The sequence below is a fragment of the Rhinatrema bivittatum genome, chromosome 19 (genome assembly GCF_901001135.1).
Source record: "Rhinatrema bivittatum chromosome 19, aRhiBiv1.1, whole genome shotgun sequence".
NCBI classification, from domain to species: domain Eukaryota; kingdom Metazoa; phylum Chordata; class Amphibia; order Gymnophiona; family Rhinatrematidae; genus Rhinatrema; species Rhinatrema bivittatum.
The window spans coordinates 39,542,655-39,558,578 of NC_042633.1; the positions used below are offsets into that span (position 1 = coordinate 39,542,655).

The 15,924-nt window shown below is 55.1% G+C and overlaps 1 protein-coding gene across 1 annotated transcript in view; it reads right to left on the reverse strand.

The window, feature by feature from the left end:
- Positions 1-15,924, reverse strand: part of COL5A3 (collagen type V alpha 3 chain) — a 123,314-nt gene that overhangs the window by 55,310 nt on the left and 52,080 nt on the right. The window contains exons 6-21 of the mRNA XM_029584539.1: positions 11,502-11,645; positions 10,701-10,826; positions 7,680-7,859; positions 7,224-7,274; positions 6,853-6,894; positions 5,221-5,283; positions 4,264-4,338; positions 3,844-3,930; positions 3,131-3,187; positions 2,541-2,594; positions 2,215-2,268; positions 1,891-1,944; positions 1,728-1,781; positions 1,241-1,294; positions 907-951; positions 81-134 (exon numbers count right to left, since the gene is read on the reverse strand). Coding sequence (XP_029440399.1) covers positions 81-134; positions 907-951; positions 1,241-1,294; positions 1,728-1,781; positions 1,891-1,944; positions 2,215-2,268; positions 2,541-2,594; positions 3,131-3,187; positions 3,844-3,930; positions 4,264-4,338; positions 5,221-5,283; positions 6,853-6,894; positions 7,224-7,274; positions 7,680-7,859; positions 10,701-10,826; positions 11,502-11,645 — 1,194 coding nt within the window. The remainder of the gene's footprint in view (positions 1-80; positions 135-906; positions 952-1,240; positions 1,295-1,727; positions 1,782-1,890; positions 1,945-2,214; positions 2,269-2,540; positions 2,595-3,130; positions 3,188-3,843; positions 3,931-4,263; positions 4,339-5,220; positions 5,284-6,852; positions 6,895-7,223; positions 7,275-7,679; positions 7,860-10,700; positions 10,827-11,501; positions 11,646-15,924) is intronic.

Consider the following 15,924-nt stretch of genomic DNA (forward strand, 5'->3'; position numbering starts at 1 on the left):
TGCAATGGTCACATTACGGTGTGGTCAAAATTCGAAGGGATTTTTATTATGGGGGAGGGGGCAGGTTTTTTTTCCCATACCATCTGTCCTGGTGAACCAGGGGGGCCTCTCGAGCCAACCATACCCCGTTCTCCCTGTGAAGAGAAGATCAGACTTATAAGGAAGACAAAGGATTCAATAACGACTCAGTCAATATGAAATAATAAGAAAACACATAAATACGTTAATCATCTTGGATTAAATTTTCTAAAGTTTTAGTTAGTTCCTACGCAGGTAAAGAGTTCAATGGGTAGATTTACCCCTATGCACAAGTGTATTTTCGGTCGCCTAAAATGACGCATGTCCGCTCATAATTTGCGTAAATTTGGCTGCATGAATAAAGAGGTCTATGGTGGAGACGGGGAAGGGCATTTCAGGGAAATGTTATGAATCTATCTGTACAATTTATGTTACATAAGAACATAAGAAGTTGCCATACTGGGTCAGACCAAGGGTCCATCAAGCCCAGCATCCTGTTTCCAAGCAACGTGCAACTCCCTCATGCCAATAATGCGTTCAATCTTCGTTGACATTTGGAAACAGGTAAAGTTGTGTGTCTGCATGTAGATGCAGAGCACCCCACCCCCCTTTTATCCAAACTCTCTTTTTGGAGGGATGTTGGAGGGATTACCTTGTGCTTGATAACCAGATCACGCCACATTTTCTTCACGCACTTTACAGTCGGGTGCTGTACCGCCGTCAAGAAAAGCGGTAAAGCCGTATCGGTCAACACGTGGAACTGCCTTAACCATGGCAGTAATTTAGGGGTTCAAGGCGCACCCCCTTCACTCGGAACAAGAGACTCTAAGCTACTGCGCACGGCCACCTCAGGGGTGGTTAAGGAATGACAACGGAGCGGTAACTTACAGGTTCTCCAGGCGAGCCTCTCGGTCCCACGGGGCCATCGGAGCCCTGAAACGGATAATTGGTTCTGTTAATCAAACCCTCCGTGCCAAAATATCGGGGCACCAGCAGCAGACCCCCACCTCCCCGACCCCTTTCCGATCGTTCCGGTTTGTTCGGCCCTGAGTACAGAAATGAAAGCTGGTTGCACCCCCTCCCACACCGCACCCCAGTTTTCTCTCCATCCCCACCGGGAGGCCCTTTTTTCGTGAAATGACCACGTCCCCATTCTAGAGCTGGACTCCACTGAATTCCATTGAGCAAAGTGGCACACTGTGGGTCGGTGGTAGGTCCTTACCTTCTGTCCATTTTCACCAGTCAGACCCGCTGGGCCCAGCTTGCCGGGTTCTCCCTAGGGCAGCAGAGAAAAAGAGCCATGACCAACGGTTACTGTACCGGTGCGATCTACAAAGGACGTCCGCGGGGGGGACGCACAGTCTGTCAGTGGCGCCCCGTCTTCTAGTGGGGTTAAGTTGAAGAGTCTGAACGCAATGGAAGAAATTTACCCGGGGCCAGCGGGATCCTGTTGGGTGGAATCAGGATGGCGGGTGGCACGCCCGTTCACCTCTGGAGACCCCCTTGGGTCACAAGTAGTATGCCCTTGCAAGCTTAACCCTCATCCCCCCCCCCCCCCAAGCTTCGGGCCACAACACCGTACTACTGCACATCTCGAATAACGTGGAGGCTGGGGGTGCACTGCAGGACCGGGTGTGGGGGAGGAGAAGGTCTTGGTCAGTGGCCTAGTCCTGCCCTGTGAACGTCAGAAGGACGGGGGTCTACCTCACCTTGTTCCCTTTATCTCCAGGCAGTCCAGGCAAGCCTTCGAACCCTCGGTCGCCCTGTTGGGTACAGAAAAGCCACGTCGGTTCTCTTCTCAACAGCTGCCTGCGCACGGCATCGACGTGGAAGCAGCCCACGGAGGGGCAGGGATAACTCAGCACAACTGACCTTCACTCCTGTGTCTCCGGGAAGTCCCCTGGCTCCATCAGCGCCAGCACGACCCTTTATAAAAGAAGGGGGGGGAGACGGGGAGGAGGGGGAGGAGGGGGGAAAAAGCATGAGTTAAGGGTGACTGGCCCACGACGGTGCCTCCTCCTCCTCAGCGCCCGCCACTGCTATTGTCGTGCACCGGAGGAGCCGTCAGCAAAGCTCCCGACTGGATTATCTATTCCCTTCCTGGCTCGCCATCCTACGGCTCTGGTCAAGAGGGACACGGAGCGAGCGGGCGGGTCCGTGCCAGGCATGGACGAATTCTCCCTTTCTCCTACTCACCCGTTTGCCTCTTTTTCCTGGAAGGCCGGACAGGCCCTGCACGCCTCGGGGACCCTACAAAGAGAAAGGTGGGGGGAGGAGGGGAGAGGAAGGATGAGGATGAGGCTAGGACAGCGGTTCTATAGCTCTCAGCCCGGGGGATAGCAGCGTACGGAACGCAGCACAGGTTGTGTACGTAGGGATGTGCGTGTAAGGGGGGGATGGGAAACTCCCTGGTCAGGGAGCGGGTGGCGCATGGAGGGATGCTCGTGGTGTGCAAGAGAGCCCACTGCGTCTGTAAGGATGCGCGCGTGAGCGGCGGCGTGCATGTGCATCCCAGGACTCACCAATGGCCCCATGTCCCCATATTCTCCTTTCGGACCCGTGTTCCCTGGAAGGCCCTGAATACGAGGGGAAAAAAACAGGAAAGGTCATGAGAAGTTAGGCAGGAAACGCTGTGTGGACAGGGCGACCTTCACCCTGTGATCAGGGTCACTGCACCGACCCGAAATCTCTGGCTCTTCCTCTCCCGGCTGACGGTGAGAGTGCGGGGTGCTGCGGCCCCAGAGTGGCTCCCGGTGCTGATCTGCAGGTGGCCGCCAGGTGTAGGGGCCACATTTTGCCGTCTCCAATCAGATGTCATGAGGGCTAGATCAGCAGCAAATCCAAGCCCAAGGCGGCAAGGACCAGACCCGAGAATGGAAGCCAGACTGGCATCTCTGAACCTTTGGAGGGCACCAGGAAAGGGGAGGGAGAGCTGGGGGGGGGGGGGGGGCAATACCTATTAAATTAACCTGATTCCGCTCTCTAAGAAGGTCAAACTGCAGCCCCCGTCCCTTTGCCCTCCGTCAGAGGCCCTGGCTCCGCAGTGCTGGCTCCAGCTGCGGGCAGCTTGGTGGGCGAGTGGTCTCTTGCTTGACCAGCACCCTGCACTTACCAGAGATCCTGCTCTCCCCGTCATGCCCGTGGGGCCCGGAGGTCCTTTCAACGCAAGCTGAAATGAAACAGAACCATGGGCGTACAGATAAGATGCAGCGAGCAACCTTCAGGATACTACAATGTGCGCCATGGAGGGGACAAACATCATTACCATCTCTCTCTCTCTCTCTCTCTCTGCTACAGCTCTCTGTCCACCTGATGCTGGCTGACATTCCCAGTCCACCCTCCCTCCCCATGTCTCCAGCCCCCTCCCACCATGTCCTAAGCCCCTCCTCCCCCAGGTCTCCAGCCCCCTCCCACCATTTCCTCAGCCCCCCCTCCCCACCCCCATATCCTCAGCCCCCTCCCCACCCCACAGGTCTCCAACCCCCTCCCACCATGTCCTCATCCCCCCTCCCCACCCCCCCATGTCTCCAACCCCCTCCCACCATGTCCTCATCCCCCCTCCCCACCCCCCCATGTCTCCAGCCCCCTCCCACCATGTCCTCATCCCCCCTCCCCACCCCCCCCATGTCTCCAGCCCCCTCCCCCTCCCCACCCCCATATCCTCAGCCCCCTCCCCACCCCCCAGGTCTCCAATCCCCTCCCACCATGTCCTCATCCCCCCTCCCCACCCCCCCATGTCTCCAGCCCCCTCCCACCATGTCCCAGCCCTCCTCCCCACCTTTCATGTCCTTAGCCCCTCTCCGCTCCCCCCCCCCCCCCCCATACCTTGGCCTGCTGCAGAATGGACTGGGCTTGGGCTTCCTGAAAGGAGACCGTGGGGCCCTTCTGGGAATCGCCCCCACCGAACTGGAACTGTGGGAGGGGGCCGGGATGGGGGGAGGAGAGAGGAGAGAAGATTAGACAGGCGGAGGAGCAGCTTCTTACGGGGTTTGCCTGCGCTTGTGGCCACCCAGGCGGCAGCGCTGAAGCCGCCCCTGTTAGGGCCCAGGAGCGGAGCCTCTGTTCCTGCTCCATGTCCATCCCAGAGGGTCGCAGGGTGACTTGTCAGAGGCCACGGTGTCCCCAGGTGCACTGAGACCTCAGCATCGGTCTGGATAGGAAGCGGGGAATGGAGGGGGGGGGGGGAGAGGGGCTTCTCAGATGCACAGAGATCTGCTGGAGTAAAGGAGGGGGGGGACGACTTACCGGCAACATGATCATGTTCCCTGGGGGGCCGCGAATCCCGTCAGCTCCCGGGAGACCGGGCCGGCCTGGGGGACCCTGCAGACGGGAACAGAGGGAGGAGGCAGGGAAGGAAGGGAGAGAGGGCGTTAGAAAGGGGTGGTGAGATGGGAGAGTGGAGAAAGGAAGAGAGGGTGACAGAGTGTGGGGGGGGGGGGGCAGAAAGAGAGACAAAATTCAGGGGGCAGGCAGAGAAAGAGGCAGGTGAGGAGAGGAACAGCCAAGCATAGGGAGACGGGCAGGAGGCAAGAAACAGGGGAAGGGGGAGCGCAAGGGTTGGGGGCAAGTTGGTTAGGGAGATAGAGAAGGGGAGGAGGGAGAGGAAGGAGAGAGGGGGAATTCACAGTAAGAAACCAGAGGGTCACTGAGATTTACAGACCTGACCCCCCCCCCCCCCCCCCCGGCACACAGCGGGCCATGCAGGATGATCCCCGCGGTCACCCACGATCCAGCAGCCGCACCTCACCTCTCCCCGAGCCCTTGCAGGGGGCGAGGAGATAGGATGGGGGGGGGGGGGGGGAGACCCGAGCAGGAGGCACCAGAAGCACCTACAGCCATTCCCGAGCTGGGGAGGGACAACTTTGGTGGGGGGCAAGGGGACAATTACAAAGCCCGTTGTCCCGCTCGGTCCTCACTGCTGGGAGAGCCCTCGGGGACGGGGAGTGGGGGACAGGTCTGGGACTACGGATCCCCCCAAAAGCTGAGAACCCCTGGCACAGAATGAACTCCCACCCACAACTATGGACAGAGCAGGGCAGGGATCTTGGCTTTAACGCAATCCTCATCGCGTACGGAGCTTTCTGCCAGGGATGCACTGACTGGCAGGGGAAGGGGGGGGGGGTCGAGTGTGCTGCACGGGGACCGCTCATCAGTCAGGGGTCCGTGCCACCGGTATCCGACCCGCCTCCACCAGCTCCTTACCCTGTCGCCCGGGTCCCCGGCGATGCCTGGCGGGCCCATGGAGCCGGGAGGTCCCGGTTCACCCTAATGACAACAACAACAACAAAAAAAACAAAACATTAACCGATTAAGAAAACCCAGAGAGATATCTGCACGTCTCTGCCCATGACCTTCGGCACGCCACGCAAGCCTCTCGCCACCTTAGCCTGCCAGATCCCTGGTGGAAGGCAGCCGGCTGCTGCCCATTACTGACGCTGCTCGCCCATAGCACGGCGAGACGGCGCAGCAACGTTCAGATGAAAAAAAAAACGTTCGCGCCCCGCGACCTTGTGAATGAGAGACTCGTGCCGTAGCAGCTGAGTTAGCCAGGCACACTGGTGGCACTTTTGTAAATATCGGCTGTGTTATCATCCTGCCCAGCAGAGTCTACCCGGGTTAAACCTTCACATCCTGTCCTGTGCAGGAGTCCCCAAGGATGCGAGATTTCTCCAGCGCATCCGAGTCTGTCAGGGAAAAAAAAAAACCCCTCGGGGACTGAGTTAGTGTAACATCTCCACCGTGGGTCTCAAAAGCCAATCTAGCCAGGGTTTGATCTTCTGTAACATGCCCGTCGTGGCACAGACCTTTACGAACTGTGACCACTAGAGGACAACAGAGAGCACTGGGAAAATCTATTAGCTCCACTTAGAAATATTTTCTGGAGATTGCTATGGAATATGGACTTTTCAAGAATGTATAATCTAGAGCTCCCTGCAAAACGCAGAGAGCGCAGGGGCTGGAAATACCAGAGGAGACTCCTGAGAAATGCAGAGAGCGCAGGGGCTGAAAATACCAGAGGAGACTCCTGAGAAATGCAGAGAGCGCAGGGGCTGCAAATACAAGAGGAGACTCCTGAGAAATGCAGAGAGCGCAGGGGCTGGAAATACAAGAGGAAACTCCTGAGAAATGCAGAGAGCGCAGGGGCTGAAAATACCGGAGGAGACTCTTGAGAAATGCAGAGAGCGCAGGGGCTGCAAATACCAGAGGAGACTCCTGAGAAATGCAGAGAGCGCAGGGGCTGGAAATACCAGAGGAGACTCCTGAGAAATGCAGAGAGCGCAGGGGCTGGAAATACCAGAGGAGACTCCTGAGAAATGCAGAGAGCGCAGGGGCTGGAAATACCAGAGGAGACTCCTGAGAAACGCAGAGAGCGCAGGGGCTGGAAATACCAGAGGAGACTCCTGAGAAACGCAGAGAGCGCAGGGGCTGAAAATACCAGAGGAGACTCCAGCAAAATGCAGAAAGCGCGGGGACTGAAAATACCAGAGGAGACTCCAGCAAAATGCAGAGAGAGCAGGTGCTGAAAATACCAGTGGAGGCTCCTGAGAAATGTAGAGAGCGCAGGGGCTGAAAATACCAGAGGAGACTCCTGAGAAATGCAGAGAATGCAGGGACTGGAAATACCAGAGGAGACTCCTGAGAAATGCAGAGAGCGCAGGGGCTGGAAATACCAGAGGAAGTGCCATGTTATTTGGCACTCGAATGGATGGCAAACCCACCTTGGTCTGGCTGTCACTTTCCTCATGGGAGACTGGGTCAGTCTCTCCAAAATCAGCATTTTATTTTTAGGAAAAAAAAAGAAAACCCTTTCATAGTTATAAAGGATTTCCTTACCGGGTATCCTGGAGGTCCTGCGGGTCCCTCGAACACTGTCCCCTGTAACGAGACGGACACGTGTGGCACGGCGTGACAGCTTCTTTGCCCCCCTCCCTCCCACTGCTTCCCAGGGAGCGCGCTACCGCAGTCTGAAAGTGCACCCATAGGCAGGACTGGTGGAGGGAGTCCCCCTGGAGATCGGAGCGTGGGCAGGAGGGGTGGCCAGGGTGCCACGGCAGCGCTGGCGCACATCCCTTCAGCAAGCAGAAGCCCTCACCTGTGTCTAAATCCAGGCTCGGACAAATGTAGTGGTGACCCAGCCCCCTTCCCACCCCCCCACCCCCACCCCCGGTTACCGGTAGGGATACCAAATCCACGGCCATACTCACCCGCTCAATGATGCCGGGCTCCCCTTTCTCCCCCTTCTCCGGCTGCGTGGCCTGAAACACAATACCGAGGCATTAGGTGGATGGTGGGGAGTGGAGGGGCAGAGCGTGCTGGGAATATCAAGAGCGCAGCCGAAGGCCTCGATGGCTGGGGGGGGTTGCCTCCGTTACTGGTGCGACACGTCCCATCCTTATCCCTCTTCCTCCACCCCGCCCTCTTTTTCCCCTGTGGCTGCCTCCTCTCTCTCTCCCCCCCCCCCCCTTGCCCCCCCCTCCTTCGACAGAGTGGACTGGCACACGGGGGCCGTGCACAGGAGCCGGCTTCAATCCGTGGCGGTCCCAATACTCTGCGGTCACGCAGGAAGAGAGACGGCAGCGCTCGCGGGCCGGGCAGGAGAGGGTGAAACCAGCCTGGGGAGGGCAAAGAGTACCCCGGACATTTCTCTGCATCCCGAGTACCTCTCTGTGCTGGGTTTCGACGTCTCCTCGCTCGACGGTTCCAAACCTCTCCGAGCCGCGGTCGGCGTCAGGGCCCACGGAGCCCCTGTCATAGTACTCCTCGTACTCCTGGATCTCGTATTCCTCGCCTCGTCTCCTGGGATCTCCTCCCCTGCCCGGCAAGTACTCCTCCACCACCTCCTGCAACGCAGATGAAACCCAGCATCACCCGGACAGCATGGCAGCAGAGAAAACCCGAAGGATATGTAGAAACCAGGATGCTCAGGGACCGGGTGGCACACTAGGGACAGTGAGTGTGGGGACCTATCAGTCTGTGGTACTGGAGAGGGCTCGGCTCGGGAGCACCGAATGTGGGACCCGAGAGGCTGGGAGGTGCCAGGAAGATTCAGCTCAGGGGCAGCAAGTGTGGACCCCACGAGGATGTAGTACCATGGAGGGTCAGCTGGGGGGGGCAGTGAGTGTGTGACCCGAGAGGCTGTGGTACTGGGGAGGGCTCAGCTCAGGGACAGTGAGTGTGGAGCACCTCACATAGGCAGCTGGGGACTGGGCGTAACGTATCACATGAGTGCCCGGCAGGCTGGGCTAACACTTGTGAATTCAGCCTATCCCAATTATTGGCTGTCAGTCAAACACAAGTGAAGAAAATGCCAGCGAGGCAAGAGAAAACACCAGAGGCTACAGCAAATTAATAACACTGTGAAAGAACAAAGAACAAAATATATGATAAGCCAAAGAGAGGGAAAAGCCCAGGATAGAATGATTAATGACCTGACACATTCATCCAATGCCAACTTAATCATCAGGTGGCCCTTGAGGATTTTTTTCTCCCTGGCCACACCGTGGCTTCAGAGCTCTTGGATCTTTTTACAAGACCATGCTTCTTCATAGCCAGGCTGCAAGCCCAGACACCTCTGCTAAGCCTGAGTCTTGGGGGATGTTGGTACTTTCAGCTGAGTGGGAGGTGAGCAGAAGAACATTAGAGGTGCCCATCACACTGATCCTCCCCACAGAGCATTCACAGGATTGTGGATGGACAGGGCTGGAGAGGTTTCCAATTCTAGAGTCACAGAAACGTAGACATGGAAGGGATCTCAAGAGGTCGTCAAGAATCACAGTAAGATAGACCTGGAAGGGACCTCAAGAGGTTGTTAACAATTACAGGAAGATAGACCTGGAAGGGACCTCAAGAGGTTGTTAAGAACCACAGGAAGATAGACCTGGAAGGGATCTCAAGAAGTCGTCAAGAATTACAGGAAGATAGACCTGGAAGGGATGTCAAGACATTGTTAAGAATCACAGAAATGTAGACCTGTAAGGGACCTCAAGAGGTTGTTAAGAATCACAGAAATGTAGGCCTGGAAGGGACTTCAAGAGGTTGTTAAGAATCACAGAAAGATAGACCTGGAAGGGACCTCAAGAGGTTGTTAAGAATCACAGAAAGAGAGACCTGGAAAGGATCTCAAGAAGTCATCATGAATCACAGGAAGATAGACTTGGAAAGGACCTCAAGAGGTTGTTAAGAATCACAGGAAGATAGACCTGGAAGGGACCTCAAGTGGTTGTTAAGAATCACAGAAAGATAGACCTGGAAGGGACCTCAAGAGGTTGTTAAGAATCACAGAAATGTAGGCCTGGAAGGGACCTCAAGAGGTTGTTAAGAATCACAGAAAGATAGACCTGGAAGGGACCTCAAGAGGTTGTTAAAAATCACAGAATTGTAGGCCTGGAAGGGACCTCAAGAGGTTGTTAAGAATCACAGAAAGAGAGACCTGGAATGGATCTCAAGAAGTCATCATGAATCACAGGAAGATAGACCTGGAAGGGATCTCAAGATGTCATCATGAATCTCAGAAAGATAGATCTGGAAGGGACCTCAAGAGGTTGTTAAGAATCACAGAAATGTAGGCCTGGAAGGGACCTCAAGAGGTTGTTAAGAATCACAGAAAGATAGACCTGGAAGGGACCTCAAGAGGTTGTTAAAAATCACAAAATTGTAGGCCTGGAAGGGACCTCAAGAGGTTGTTAAGAATCACAGAAAGAGAGACCTGGAAGGGATCTCAAGATGTCATCATGAATCACAGGAAGATAGACCTGGAAGGGATCTCAAGATGTCATCATGAATCTCAGAAAGATAGATCTGGAAGGGACCTCAAGAGGTTGTTAAGAATCACAGAAAGAGAGACCTGGAAGGGATCTCAAGAAGTCATCATGAATCACAGGAAGATAGACCTGGAAGGGTTCTCAAAGGGTTGTAAAGAATCACAGAAAGATATACTTGGAAGGGATCTCAAGAGGTTATTAAGAATCATAGAAAGATAGACCTGGAAGTGATCTCGTCAAAAATTACAGAAAGAAAAACCTGGAAGAGACCTCAAGAGGTCACCTAGAATTAAATAGATGCTGCTTGCTTAGAGCTGGTTAGAACCTCTGGATGTAATCAGAGAAAGGAACAAAGGGATATCAAGAGATTAACTAGTCAGTCCCCTGCCTCCAATCAGACAGATGGTTCTCACCTGCTCTTAAACTTATCTAGTGACAGAGATTCCTCTCCCCACCCCTATACAAACCCCCCCCCCATTAAATTGTTCTAATACTTGACTATTCTCATAGTTATAAGGTTCTCCATGATGCCAAACTTAAATTTCCATTGCTGTAATACTGGCCCTTGACGTCTTACCTTGTCCCGAGTGGTGATGGGGGATACTGATTGCCATCTTCCCTGTAACAACCCCCACCACCATCACCACCACGGGCAATAAGGGGACTTGAGATACAGAGTAGGTGTGAGACCCAGAAACCTTCTCTAGGCCACGAGACAGACATAGGAGTCTTGTCCCCTCAGTTCTGTAATGGGGACTTGGGAGTGACATGGTGGCCGGACTCCAGTGGCGGAGGAATATATGCAACCCCCTCCCCACTAGTAGCCTCCCAAAAGGGTCCCTCTACTCATCAAGACTTCTCCGTCTACCCCATCCGACCTCCCCGAGGCTCCAGGCGGCACTGGTCGTCCATACACAATACCTCATAGTCAGTGATGTTTGGCTCTATTGTCACTGTGGCAACCAGGATGTCCTCCGATGGAGCGGGGTAGTAGTCCTCCTCGGCGAACTCTTCCTCCGTTGGGGTGGCCTTGGTGGGGCGCTCTGCCTTCATGGGGCAACGGGAAAGAAGAAACAAGCGTCACTGTCCGTCAAGGAGGCTGCCGTGCTCTGGGAATAACCAGAAACCCCCCCTCCAGCTCGGTCAGTTTTGTCCCAGGACAGGCCGAGCTGGTCATGGGGGAGGGGGGGTGGTGTCTGTCTTTCTTTCTGCCCACTGCATGCGGCAGAGTCACAGAGCTGAGGTTCCCATGCCAAATCCGGGATAGGAGCGGGGAAACGGGGAAGAGGGGGGGGGGGGAGGGTACGGGACGAGAGAGGATGCCCAGGACGCGGGGCTGTTAACCGATGCATGGTGGGGGGTAGGGCGCGTTAGGTGCCACAACGCCAGGAGCGTTAATGCTTGCGAGCGAGGCTGTGCCGGCGCGTAACGGAAGGGAAGGAAAAAAACAAACAGCAAACAATAAATAAATCTATCAAAACAAGACAAAATGTTATTCAGAATATTCAAGCAGGTCCGATGCTTATTGGGGGAGAGGCGTTAATCTGAAGCAAGGATCGCTTTGTGACCCGCTCGCTGTGGTCAGGCTGCACGGCCGGGGATTATTCTGCCAGGAATCGGTGCCGGCCAGGGCTCTGGCCCAGGTGAGGAATGCCAGGTTAGGAAGCGCGCCCGGTTCGGCCGCGGGCAGGGTCGAGGCCCGGCCCGGGGACCGCCTTCTACCTTCTCCCCGGCCGTGGCGGGCGGAACCGGCTCCTCGTGCTCGGAAAGGTCCTTTCTCCGCTTCTTCTTCCCCTTCCCGCCCTTCTTCTTCCCCTTCCTGCTTTTCTTCTTTCCCGTTTTGCCCGGGCCGGGGTCAGGCCTGCCCTGTAAGGGGGGGGGGGGGGAGAGGGGGAGAGGAGATTCACAGAACAGTGAACAAGGAGAGGCCAGGGAGGGTTGGGAGGGAACCGGGCAAGGAAAGAGAGAGGAAGAGAAAGCAAAGTAGGACATCGTTTGGAAAGAAGGCGGGGGTAAGGGGGGGGGGGGTCAACGTCATCACACGGGGGTGGGGGGTGGAAGACCAGTCACACTCCCAGCTAAACTCAGGGGGGCTAAGGTCACCCCGGTTTTCTCCGCTGCACCCCGGTCAGCATCGGAAGGCTCCTAAGAGACAGAAAGCAGCATCCCTAGGGGTAACTGCTGCAGCAGGAGATCCTTCGCCAAAATTCCCTACCGAGAAGGAGTCTCCCTGATAAAGCAGCAATGCTACCTGTCCCGAGCACCTTAACATTCTCACGCCACCTACGGATCTTACTCCTGGGGCACTTTCTTTAGGTTTCTCTCTTTAATATACTAATTTTCTTATGTTCACCTGTCTGTGCTGTATTCATGCTTTACGTGTATCAGCGTGACTCCTGCATGGGGCTCTGACGAAGATCTGCTCTTCAGCTGTCTGTGCTGTATTCATGCTTTATGTGTATCAGTGTGACGCCTGCACGGGGCTCTGATGAAGATCTGCTCTTCAGCTGTCCGTGCTGTATTCATGCTTTATGTGTATCAGTGTGACGCCTGCATGGGGCTCTGATGAAGATCTGCTCTTCAGCTGTCAGTGCTGTACTCCTGCTTTACGTGTATCAGTGTGACGCCTGCATGGGGCTCTGATGAAGATCTGCTCTTCAGCCGTCTGTGCTGTATTCATGCTTTATGTGTATCAGTTGCGGCCTGCATGGGGCTCTGATGACAGGGGCCGTGAGATTCTTTAAAAACACCACAAGTCGGAAGGGAGGGAAGAGCTGATGGCAATGAACTTTAACTGTTTCAGCTTCTCACCGACTTGTCTGCTGCTTCACGTAAAAGTGAAACGGGTAGAAAGGGCCCTGAGCTGCGTCAGAGGTAAGGCCTTGAATTAAAATTGTAGCGCGACCTTAGCAGAAACACCCTTGAACCCTTCTCCCTCACAGAGCACCGAAAACACCAGCTCCTTTCCAAGAGTTCCAATCCCCACCTCTCTGAAGGCGGCCAGAGGGATCCAGAAATATTACTCGGTCATATCTTGAGATTCTGGAAACGGGAAAACAATCCAAGGCAGAGACAGTCAGACAGGCCAAGACGCACGTCCCTCGGTGACCTTCCCCATTGCTCGCGCCAGCGGTAGCACTAAGGAGTAAAACCAATTTAGTGACCCTCCCTCCCCCCCCTCCGGTCCGGAGGGGGGGTTCACGCCACCAGGGATGCACTGCATGGCCTCTGCTGGGGTCACGACGCGGCGAGACCCCTCCCGTTAACTCAGATGGGCAGGCAGGAGAGTTAATGGCAGCTCTCTGTAAGAGAGGCGGACAAAGAAAGCATAAAAGGGGAAACCCCTCCAGTAAAAGTCAAAGGGAATCAATGGTCTCTCGCTTCCTCCAGCTGCGGCCGACTTCCTGCGGAATAAATGTGTTTCTTATTCCCTTAGAGATGGCGCTGGGAGTGAAAGGCGTGAAGACATGCGAAACAGATTGCCTTATGAGGAAATCTCTTATCAAAATAGTAACAGGGGACTGTTCTGAAGAACTGAATGCCCCGTAACACATCCTAACCCTGAGACAGCAGGGACTGTGTTGAAGGGATGAGCGTTCCTCTCCCATGCCTACCTAAACCTGCAGTAACATATTTAGCCATGAGTCAGCGGGGACTGTGTTGAAGGGATGAGCGTTCCTGTCCCATGCCTACCTAAACCTGCAGTAACATATTTAGCCATGAGACAGCGGGGACTGTGTTGAAGGGATGAGCGTTCCTGTCCCATGCCTACCTAAACCAGCAGTAACATATTTAGCCATGAGACAGCGGGGACTGTGTTGAAGGGATGAGCGTTCCTGTCCCATGCCTACCTAAACCTGCAGTAACATATTTAGCCGCGAGACAGCGGGGTCTGTGTTGAAGGGATGAGCGTTCCTGTCCCATGCCTACCTAAACCTGCAGTAACATATTTAGCCATGAGACAGCGGGGACTGTGTTGAAGGGATGAGCGTTCCTGTCCCATTCCTACCTAAACCTGCAGTAACATATTTAGCTATGAGACAGAGGGGACTGTGTTGAAGGGATGAGCGTTCCTCTCCCATGCCTACCTAAACCTGCAGTAACATATTTAGCCGTGAGACAGCGGGGACTGTGTTGAAGGGATGAGCGTTCCTGTCCCATGCCTACCTAAACCAGCAGTAACATATTTAGCCGCGAGACAGCAGGGACTGTGTTGAAGGGATGAGCGTTCCTCTCCCATGCCTACCTAAACCTGCAGTAACATATTTAGCCATGAGTCAGCGGGGACTGTGTTGAAGGGATGAGCGTTCCTGTCCCATGCCTACCTAAACCTGCAGTAACATATTTAGCCATGAGACAGCGGGGACTGTGTTGAAGGGATGAGCGTTCCTGTCCCATGCCTACCTAAACCAGCAGTAACATATTTAGCCATGAGACAGCGGGGACTGTGTTGAAGGGATGAGCGTTCCTGTCCCATGCCTACCTAAACCTGCAGTAACATATTTAGCCGCGAGACAGCGGGGTCTGTGTTGAAGGGATGAGCGTTCCTGTCCCATGCCTACCTAAACCTGCAGTAACATATTTAGCCATGAGACAGCGGGGACTGTGTTGAAGGGATGAGCGTTCCTGTCCCATTCCTACCTAAACCTGCAGTAACATATTTAGCTATGAGACAGAGGGGACTGTGTTGAAGGGATGAGCGTTCCTCTCCCATGCCTACCTAAACCTGCAGTAACATATTTAGCCGTGAGACAGCGGGGACTGTGTTGAAGGGATGAGCGTTCCTGTCCCATTCCTACCTAAACCTGCAGTAACATATTTAGCTATGAGACAGAGGGGACTGTGTTGAAGGGATGAGCGTTCCTCTCCCATGCCTACCTAAACCTGCAGTAACATATTTAGCCATGAGACAGCGGGGACTGTGTTGAAGGGATGAGCGTTCCTGTCCCATGCCTACCTAAACCAGCAGTAACATATTTAGCCGTGAGACAGCGGGGACTGTGTTGAAGGGATGAGCGTTCCTGTCCCATGCCTACCTAAACCAGCAGTAACATATTTAGCCGCGAGACAGCGGGGACTGTGTTGAAGGGATGAGCGTTCCTGTTTCTTGTCTACCTAAACCAGCAGTAACATATTTAGCCGCGAGACAGCGGGGACTGTGTTGAAGGGATGAGCGTTCCTGTTTCTTGTCTACCTAAACCTGCAGTAACATATTTAGCCGCGAGACAGCGGGGACTGTGTTGAAGGGATGAGCGTTCCTGTTTCTTGTCTACCTAAACCAGCAGTAACATATTTAGCCGCGAGACAGCGGGGACTGTGTTGAAGGGATGAGCGTTCCTGTCCCATGCCTACCTAAACCAGCAGTAACATATTTAGCCGCGAGACAGCGGGGACTGTGTTGAAGGGATGAGCGTTCCTGTTTCTTGTCTACCTAAACCAGCAGTAACATATTTAGCCGCGAGACAGCGGGGACTGTGTTGAAGGGATGAGCGTTCCTGTTTCTTGTCTACCAAAATGTAGCAGGGGCTTTTCCCCAGTAACCCCTGGGACCTCCTTTTGACACACGATCTGGCTTTCATAAGGCACTCGTCCCCCCGTCGAGGTGCTACCCAATCTGCGAGGGTTTGCCTCAGCCTTGCTCACCCTGACCAACTCTGCCTTGTGTGCGAGGCATCCTGCGACGGACGCTGCCAAAAAAGCAACCCCCCCCCCCCCTCCAAGCCATGACCGAACAGGGAATGCGGGGAACGTCTTCGGCCGAGGGCCAAGAGCAGCTGCTGGGAACGGACCGTCTCCTGTTCCCACGGGTCCAGGCGGGGCGGGGGCCATTCTGAGCCTCCCCCACCCACCCTTTACGGCGCCCGCTGCTACCGTCCCACTGCCCGAGTCCTGGCTCGGGGGAGGAAAGGAAGATGAGCCCGAACAGCCGCAAAAGGGGGATCGGGGCTGGCAATGGGGTGCTGGAGACCTGGCGGCCCGGGCTGGCAGCCGGATGGCAGCAGCGGTGGGGGGGGGGGGGGGGGGGACCCTGACGGATTTGCCTTCCCTTCCATGACCAGGGGTGGGAATCGCAAATGACTCACCAGCCAGACAGCTGTGGGGAGGCGGGGGTTCCAGGGCATCCTACCTGCAGCTGGAGGAACAT